Below are 10,371 nucleotides of genomic sequence, written 5' to 3'. Positions count from 1 at the left end.
ATATTGGTATTGGTAGAGTAGTACTAACTTTGACACAAAATACTTAAGCTCTTCATGGTTGATCAAATCAACGGAGGTCAAGTCAAGATCAACACTATTTTGAAATTTGTCCCCACATATCGTGTCAACAAGCCATCTTGAACAAGTCACATAAACAAGAAATATCAATATAAAAATGATACATGTACATCACCAAGCCATTTATTTCATTCCATTCAATAAAGATATACACTATTATTCTTTTCAAGTTCATGTCATTTATGAATTCACTAAAGGATTTGAACTCAGAGGAATTCACCTTTAAAACAATACCTTATTGTACATGCATACATTTTAAGAGTTCTGATATAATCAAATACCTTTAAGGGAAATGGATCTTTTAGTTTATTTGATATGAGTAGGTATTAGGGGTTGCGAAGCATACACAAAATGGTGTATGGTGTATATAAGTAGCATTCTAAATCCTGTATAGATTTCTTTATATAGGACAATCAAAGGAAATTTGTCATTCACTATGTTGGTTTTGCTAGGATCATGAAAGTGACTTTTGAATACCATATAGTCTTGTATTATATCAAAGCCATGTTTGCTTCAATCTTAATTTTAATGTAGTTAAAGAAGAAAATGATGGTCACTCTAATGTCATGTAAGTTCAATACAATCCTCCCCAAATTTCCCAAAATCATTAAATTGGATACTTTTTGTTAATGCCACCACTAAACTTTAAAGAATTGCTAGGTGCTTCTAAAACCCTTCTATTTAATTTTAGATTAACATTCATACTATATTGAATATATTTGTTGTGAGGGGGTTTAGTGTTAGAGTAGACGTCTAAAAAGGATTTGAGAGCTAAGATGTATAAGTTCTTTTAAATCAAATATTTCTACAAGATTACTTATTTGTCATAGCTCATCTAGACTTTGTGTCTAGGGTTTAATGTGTGGGATATCAGTCAAAACTAGTTTTGAGTCGAATGCAAGTGTCGGTAATTGTCAAGTTGCCTTGGTTGATATGATAGAAATACTACTTAGGGGATATTAAAATGCAACCTTACAAAGTAGGAGGACACCTAATAAAATAAGGAAGGTTTTTCTATTATACAATTGTTGTAGACTGGGTATCAAAAAAAAAAACTTGAGGGTTAAAAATAAACATATGGATGCTTATTAGTACCCTATAAGTGCATGTGCTATGTCATTAATTTATTGAGTGAATCCCTTAGGATTTTAATCTTAGTGGATGGTAAAATCAAGGAAACATACCATCATCCTCATCAATGTGATCAATCAATCGAAGTACAACCCTTAACCTATCTTATGAATATTTGTGTTTTTGTTTCTCTTCAATAATTTTATTGAAAATAAAATAGACCAACATCATTACAATACCCCTTATAGTTTCCATTTAAAAGGTTTCCTCTTAGTGGGAAGTCTATCTAAAGTAGATTTTGATGAACTTATAAGGCATTGAGAGGGGAACTCAATAGGCATATAAGAAATAACACCAAGTATGCAATCACCACATAAAGCATAAACCACATCACACAAGAGTTTATAGGTGGAAAACCGAAATTCTAAAAACCACGGTGGGAGTTAGTACCCACAAAGATCCACTATCTGCAGTATATAGATCTGACCGGTTAAGGTCTACAACACCCAGTTAGGGGCACACCCTGTTAGAAGTGTCTAAACCCAATTAAGAGCTATACAATAAGGCCTGTGAGGACCAACCTTGTTAGGGGCTACCCAAGTTACTAGGATTTGCAAACACAAGTTAATGTGTCACCTAGTTAGAGGATTTAATGATCAGGCCTGTTAGGATCCGACTGCACCCTGTTAGGAGAGACCTTGTAAGAGGATTTTCTTGCTGCAATGGTTAGGGAGACATCAAGATCAAATGATCTCATTATAACACCTTTAGTGTCTGATAAGATCCACTTCAGAACATTATAATATCACATAAAATTCATCTCTCAACTCCTCTGATCATCACACTATCAGAAATACAAAATTTGCTTATGATATCTCACACATTCAAGCTCATACTCATATATACCTTCATACCTCATCACACATCTTAAAAATATTATTAGGTCAACTATAACCTTGTAACAATTCTCTAGGTTCAATATATCTAAACAATCTTGTATTACATGCCTTAGTTATGTCGGCCACTGACATAACAAATCCAATTCAGTGTCGTTTTACCAATCTAAGTGTTTTTCATCACTACCGGTTAAGTCTCAGTCATAAAACCTACTCTGTCAATGAAATCTCAATCATCTAATCGAATCTGCACATGTGGTCACGAACATAGCTTCATCTACTATTCTTCATTGCTTTTGTAAAATCGCATCATCTCATTCCTCATAGACTTCCTGTACCGGTTGTCGGAATATTATTTTGTCTATCTTTTATCGGTTAAAGTCCTGAATACCAGTTTAGATAAAACTGTATTTGCTTACCGGTTAAGCCTTGCCAATTGACCTATAGGACTTAGATGACTGTAGAAAAACATAGTTGCCATCAATGACAACATACACCATAGTCATCATATAACAATATAATCTCTTAACAAAATAGACATGTACCGATTGCATCAAGCAAAAAAATAATTACTGGTTAAGATCAAATGATCAAATGCCAACAATCTCTCCCTTTGGAATTGATGGCAACACTTAGGAAATTTTTTGTCAACTAAGTGTGCAAGACAAAAATTGACTATATAACATGTACGCCCCCTTAGCAATTACTCCTATTACTCCTCCTTTACATTACATACAAAATTTTGACTGACTCTTAACTATTACTCCCCCTTTGACAACAATGCCAAATAAAGAAGTAAAATACATGAAAGATATATACATTTTACATCAAAATTTACATCAGAGCATATTTAAGCAATATAAGAGTCATAAAGTCTTTACAAAGCAATTTTAGAAAAAGCATCACTGAAATGAAACTTCAACTGTTTTAGATCATTATCCCATGTCTCTAACAATGTGCCGGTAATCTCAACATGTGTCTTTATCTGCCCTGCTAATTCCTCCATTGCATCAACTGTGCTCATCTCAAGTGTAGCCAAAATAGCCTCTGACTCCTTGTATACTCATTGTAAAATTTCAACTTTAGGAATAAGTTGAGTCTGGAGCTCCTTCAATGATCTTATCCATTTGACCTGCTCATGTTCATACATCTCTAGTTTATCGTGTAAGTCTACAACTGATCTAGAAAAAAGAATAGTTGAGTCATTCAGTGGCCTAAAGGTTTCACTCAAGATTTCAAGTTCTTTCTCAGCATCTTCCCTTTTCTCCTTCAAGTCAGCACAAAACAGTGAAAAATTTGAAATAGTAGCCAAAATCTTTCCTTCGGTTTCCAGTGCATTCTTCAACAAATCTTTATTAACCATGAGTACTACCTTACCTTTATCTATCTCAAACATCAGGTGTTCTATTGTCTTCTTCTTGTAATCCTTTTCAACTGATATGTATGCTGCATCTTGAAAAGTATTGAGTTGATCTTCGACATTGGTAACCAACTGTCCAAGTTTGTCAATGGGAGTGACAAAACTTTTAGTATTAGTCTCCGGTAGGAGACTAGACAAAATATCAACTGCTATCTTGATTATCTCTGCCTCTCTCCGTTGTTCCTTCATTCTCTTCTTTTGAGCTCTGGATTGCATTGTTGTTGCAATCATTGTCAATTGAGGAGAACTCAAATTGTCCATATCAATAGGACATTTAATGTTAACCGAGTCATCATCATCATCATCATCATCAATTATTTTATTCTCCTTTGTCTTCTTTTTCTATGCTTTTTCTTTCTCTGTTTTCTCCTTCTCGGTCTTATCTTCTTCTGTGGTGTCCTTGATCGGTGGTGGTTTAGTTTCCACATTTTGTTCATTCATCGGTACTTCCTCATCAGTATTTTCATCAGTGTTTTCCTTTTGATTGTCATCAATATTTACATTTGCACTTACTGATGGAGTTTTTGTATCATTAGGTTGCATGTTCATCGGTGGCTCATTAGAGCTCTTTCCTTCAGTTTTCTTCTCCACTTGTTCCTCTTGTTGCTCATGTTGTTTAAACATTTGAACATCAACATCAAATACATCTATATTACCAATAGAATTATCAACATTGTCTCCAGTGTTATCATCAATGATGAATATCGATTCAGTATCAATTGAATCATCTTGAATATACTTGTTATCCGGTTCAAATATGCGATCTTAACACCTTTAGGAAGTTCTTTTGACTTAAACTTTTCAGAACTACCTTCCTCAACTTGTTCATCTTTTTCTTCATCCGGGATGAGACCTAAAGACTTCTTGATCAACATCTCTATCTCCTTCTGGATTGATTCGGTCTCTCCTATTAACATTCTTGTTAATCTCTTCTTGGATCCAAATGATGCCTTTGTATTAACCTTTATCTATTCAATTTCTTCTTCACTTGCTTCCGGTTGCGGGTTATTAAAGATATAATCAATGAATTCTTTGTCTTGGCTAATGGCAACTTGCCATCTTGCATGAATTAGATTATACAAAGAATTTGAAATCTACCCTTGTAGCTCAATAAGGGCTTTGCTAAATTTATTCATATTGAAGATGACAACATCTTCAATCTCCCTTTGTTGAATTTCAAATAATTGAATAACCAATGTATTCAAACCTTTGTATATCCCATAATCCTTAATAATTTGAACCATTCTATTGAAAGAGTCTTCTAATGTAAATGGTTTCCTAGGTGATTTTCCCTTACCAGTTTCCTTAGGCTTCTTAACACTTTCTCTAAGTGCTCTTTTATCCTCCTTTGATTCAGTAGCCTCTTCATCATTTGCCGGTTTGTGGGCTTATTTCTTCTTCCTCTTTCTAGTTTGTACTGGTTCAACGGGTGGATCAACAGTTTTCTATTTTCTTTAGAACTGAATTTTAGTTGGTTTACCTCTTTGTGATTCAGCCAGTTTGTCTTCTTCCATCTTCTTTTTTGCTGCCTTGGCTTTTGTAGCTCTAGTCTTACCAGTAGGAGTAGTGGTAGGGGTATCGGTAGGTACATTTGATACTTCACCTTGCTCTGTTGCATGCTTTTCGCTTGCCGTTGCTATCTGTTCTTTTGTAAATCTTGCATGCTCAGTGAATGCTTCTACCTCCTTCCTTATCTTCTTTGCAATCACTGGTCTCTGCAACTCAGAGTGGATTTGTAGTGATTTTTCTTTGTAAGTCCCAAATCTCTCTGCAGTGGTATCCGCCGGTTGCTCTAACAGATGATAGAATAAACAAAGAGTAGATCCTTATCTACTTCATATCCCATAGGTAATACCCATGTGGTTCTAGGGATAATTGCTTCCATCATACAGGTATCTGTATCTACCATAAAACATATTGTTTTCTCATACCAGTTGACTACTTCTGCTAGTATATGCTCTCTAACGTGCATTTTTTTTTGAAAATCCTTGAAGTAACCCCATGAAATATTATCAAATATGTCCTTCAACATCTTGATGCTTTTCTTCATCTGTAGTAGTGTAGGGGTACCTTCAATCCATTGAACATCTCCAATACTGGGGAAAAAGTTTTGGAAATAGAAAAATAATCCCACAATCAATTGTCCAAATTTGAATCTCATCTTCTTGTCTTTCTTCACAGCTTCTAGATTCACCATCAATTGGCTTCTTAGTGCTTTAGCCAAATCATAAGCAACATTCTCTTTTACCATTCGGTAGGTAGTATGAATAGATGCTGCCAGTATGTTGTTCATTCTACTTGAATAGTAAATCTTGTACTCGATCACCATAGAGGCATATTTCATAGCTGGATCATTGATGTTGTTTACTGGATAATATTGGGAGAACTACCATTGAATCAAATTTCATTTATAAATTTCATAAATTATTTTTCTTATTGGATGTTCATTCTACATGTCTCATTATTTAATGTAGGTGTCATTTTTCTTTGAATTTGGGTAGCTACTTCTCTTAACTATTTGGCATCTATTATTGATGAAAGACATGACACTTCCATGGTCCATTATGATGAATTAGGTTTTACTAGAAAACTATGTACATTATTTAGTATTAACATTTCAAATCATACTAGTGATCTAAAATGTTGATACAAAATCTTATACAAAGTTTATTGAGTGACATTTTTTTATAGTTCACCACTTTCATTACAATTTCATTTCACAATTTCTCAGACTTAGATCATTAACTCCAATGTCTAGTGTTTGAATATCTTATTGATAATTTTTATTTGTTATTATTGTTTCAAGTGACACTAAAAAGACATTTAGACCTATATTTTACCACAATGTATTCTCTTAGCATAAATACCAAAATCATCATTTTTTCATCAGAATGAGGATGTCCATACAATGCAATGCATTTTATTAGGATCTTTTTATAAAGTTCATTATTTTTCCTAGTAACAAACTAGTAACAAAAAAAAAAGATGAATTAGTCTATGTACACTATGATCTTTACAATGTACTAAGCGTCATGAAGCTATGGTGAGATAGAGTCAAAGAGTGGTTGTGATTGGTGTATAAGAGCATCAATTTTAGGGGAAGCGTATTAGTAGTCATTATAGCTAACTTCACACACCTACAGATTCTAAATGGTATATTGGATTTCAACAACTTTTTTGGTTCTCAGTATGCAACTTAATTACTTATAGCCATTGTTATGACTTCTGCATAGTAATGACGCACATTGTGGAATCCATTATGTGCATAAGGATCAAAAAGTGGTCATTTCAAAGTGTCACCCAAAGCCTACTTAAAGATGACCCAATAGTTTTACACTACAACTAGCTCAAAAATTGCCAATACTTATGCACAAATGCCTCAGTAGTCGTGTGCTATGGGTACCAATAAAGTTGCACAACTCCTCCAATTAGAGTCTACAAATTCTAACTACTAGGGATACAAGTGGGCAACTATTGGTACATGTCCAATTTATTATAGTCTTTTAGTTATCATTTAATTGGTTTCTTTAAAGTTAGTAATTGCGGGGTTGGGTGAGCAAGGAGCGAATGGTAATTGGAACATGGGCAGTAACTAGTTTTCTTCCCCTATTACACAATGGTTGTGATTATAAAAAATAAAGATTGTGGTGTTTCGTAGCATGCAATGATCAATGCTAGCAAGGTTTGTAAGGATACAATGTTCATCATGACAATTGAGAATGTCCTTTGCATGACAAAGACTTTGGAATTTAAGAGTATCACCTTTGTTATCAATATATCACTTTTAGGGTTAGCATATGGATGAGATTTTTATTTTCTTTTATAAAGCAATGTTTATGTCTTATCCAATGGAGGTTTTATTTAGTTAATGAGGTTTTCATTTAGATAACACCAAAATAGAATTTATCCATTCATTATTAATTTGTCTTTTCTTTATTTGAAACACTTCACAATCTCACTATATATATATATATATATACACACACACACACACACACACATCTATTTTCCATTTTTTTATGAATATGTTATTACATTTTTTTAAAATTAAATTTAATTAATCAACATATTACTAAATTTCATATTTTCAAATAAAAATGAATGACAATGCTATTTTTATTGTCACAACTCTTAAAACATGTTTTGAAAGGTTGTTAAAATTTTATATCACAAAATCATAATACAGATTTAATATATTTATTATTTTTCTTTTAAACACAATGCATAAATTTAACCAATAGAATATAGAATATCTAATTTATATATAGTTTAAAAATTATTACTTTTTAATTGTTTAACAATTATTATTTGTTAATTCTTTCAACCATTTATTATTAGCTATACTTTCAAATATATAAATATTACGCAGGAGATGTTGCAAGTGCATGAAGTTAGGGAAGTTATCTTTGCAAGAACTAAGTGCTACACGAGAGATGATGAAACATTGAGCATCAAATAACCTTTAGCCACAAAAGCAAAGAAGATAATGAATAATAGTATATATCAACCGCCCACAGAATGATATCTCCATTTATTGAGAATTCTAAAATAAATTTATAATCAGTTCAATATTTTTAGATTTGCTACAGTAGTGAAACATAATTTTTTATTTAAAATACATCATTGACCATTTTATTTTACCAAGCATATTTTACTATTGACTGTCTTATTTTATCACCTTACAAAATTATAAAACCATTTAACCATTCAATCAACAGCGCCGCATTCCATATACTCACCATTTACATTGAACAAACTTGTCTGTCAAAATAAAAGGGAAAACTCAAAATTTCTCTGCTTTATAATGGATTTCTCTAGAATAAAATCTGTGTACAAGAATATTGTATACCGTCTTAAATAAAAGAATCTTGGAACAAAAAAAACCTCGATCAAAGCAAAAACAAACCAAAACTTCTGCTAATAATAATATCTATGTAGTCACGAATGTAGAAATGATACGCGATTCAACAACTCAGCTGTACGAGACATGAAATTTTAATTTTTTAGAGATTAAAAATGCTTCTGAAAATAACTGTGTTACTATTTTCTGGATTTAACTCAGCTCTACATTTCTATGGATTAAAGGCAAGAAAAAATTACGGCGTGGTCGTTAAAGGGAGAAAATGTCTGTACAATAATATTGTATGTAGTCTTAAATAAGAAAATTTGGAACAAAACAAAGATCGATCACGGCAAAGACAAATCAAACGCTCTGCTAATAATTTTATGTATGAAGGTACGAATGCAACTGTGTAGAAATGAGTTACGATTCAACAACTCAGCTGAATGAGACTAAAAATTGAAAGGTTTTAGTGATTAAAAATGCTTCCAAAAACAGCTCTGTTAGTATTGTCTGCAATTAACCTAGCTGTACATTTCTATGGATGTAAAGCAAGACTATTGTCTAGAGTCTTAAATAAGAGAATTTTGGACCAAAACAAAGATCGATCAAGGCAAAAACAAACCAAAAACTCTACTAATAATTTTATGTAGCTACATGCAGGGCTGTACGCGACATAAATTCAATTTTTTTTAGTATATTCTGGATTTAACCTAGCTGTACATTTCTATGGATGTAAAGCAAGAAAAATCTGCGGCGTGGCTTTTAAGGGGAGAAAATCCCTTCCACGAACGCTTTGCTCACGAACTCCTCTTTCAGAGTGATTTTCTCACCCCAAGCGACTTTAACAGTTGAGGCTTCAATATATTCTGAAACTCCGTCTTTAAACCGCCTCATTAGCGCTGCCATTTGCGATTCAGACTGAGAGCTGGCATTATCTTTTTCAAATTTTGGCTTCTGCAAGTCGCGCTGCCTGGAATATTCTTCAGCGATCATCAGAGCAAATTCCGCCATTTTAGCTTTCTCCTTCACAAAAATAGACAATATTCTAAATGAAGAAACACAAATATAATCTCAAACCTTCTGCTGGTTATGACAAAAGCGAAGCAGGATGTTCCAATTTATAGAGAGCGTCCAAATACAATGCTTCTGCCACGTGTCCCACGAATTTGTAAAACAGGATTCATCAATCCAACGGTGGGAAAAACCATGGATGGAAGCCGGAGGTTTTGTAAGAAGAGAGTAATAATTTGGACGTCGAATAAATAACGTGTGAAAGCCGATCACGTGAAAAGGTTGAGTTTGACAGTTTTTGAAGTGGTAAAAATATAGAATGAAAATGGGAAACCGTGTGCCCCGGGTACAAACGGTCACTCTCAACTAGGTAAACCTGGGGCAGCTGAAATTTTTTAACTTTCTCTCACAAGCAGAATACCGTATATTCAATATGATTAAATTTTGTATCATAGTGTTAATTAGAATGTAAATAGGTAATCTTGGCATGGTCATTATGTTTAAATTAATTATTGTTGTGGATTTTTTCTGAGAAGGTTCTATAACAGAAACTAAATATCAATATTAAACAAAAACTAAGTAATATTGAGCTAGACTATTAAACAACTCAGCCGTACATTCATTATGTTGAAAGGCGTAACACTAGCATCCGTCTATATTTTTATATGAATATCGAGCAAATAAAAATCATCAGTATTGACAGTTGGATAAGGTGTAAATAAAAATGGATAAGGCAGGAAGGAAATCATCGATCAAGGCAGACAAAGAAGAAGGAATCAATTGGCAGTAATGACAGTTCGAGGAACCTGGTCAGGTTCTTGGAATCTGGGAATCAATAAAAAGCTTCAACCTATCATAATTTGGTCATTTATATAAATATAAAATAATGTACTTTTTTTAATTGAAACTATATTATAATTTTAATTTTAACTAATAATTATTTTAAATGTTTTAATTAAATAGTTATTAATCAATAAAAGCTTCAACCAATCATAATTTGGTCATTTATATAAATATAAAATAATTTACTTTTTTTAATTGAAACTATATTA

At 32.7% G+C, this 10,371-nt stretch overlaps 1 protein-coding gene across 1 annotated transcript; it reads right to left on the bottom strand.

The window, feature by feature from the left end:
- Positions 1 to 3,807: 3,807 nt before the first annotated feature.
- LOC131859307 (uncharacterized) lies at positions 3,808 to 9,319 on the bottom strand. The gene is made up of 3 exons (XM_059212902.1): positions 9,139 to 9,319; positions 4,946 to 5,257; positions 3,808 to 4,112 (listed from the first exon to the last, which is right to left on the bottom strand). Exons 1-3 carry the CDS (start codon positions 9,317 to 9,319, stop codon positions 3,808 to 3,810), a joined length of 798 nt encoding a protein of 265 aa, XP_059068885.1.
- Between the last annotated feature and the right edge of the window lie 1,052 nt (positions 9,320 to 10,371).

This window comes from Cryptomeria japonica, chromosome 10 (genome assembly GCF_030272615.1).
Source record: "Cryptomeria japonica chromosome 10, Sugi_1.0, whole genome shotgun sequence".
Taxonomy (NCBI): domain Eukaryota; kingdom Viridiplantae; phylum Streptophyta; class Pinopsida; order Cupressales; family Cupressaceae; genus Cryptomeria; species Cryptomeria japonica.
Note: the sequence above shows the minus strand (reverse complement) of the source record. Positions and strands in the feature narration are given on the sequence as shown.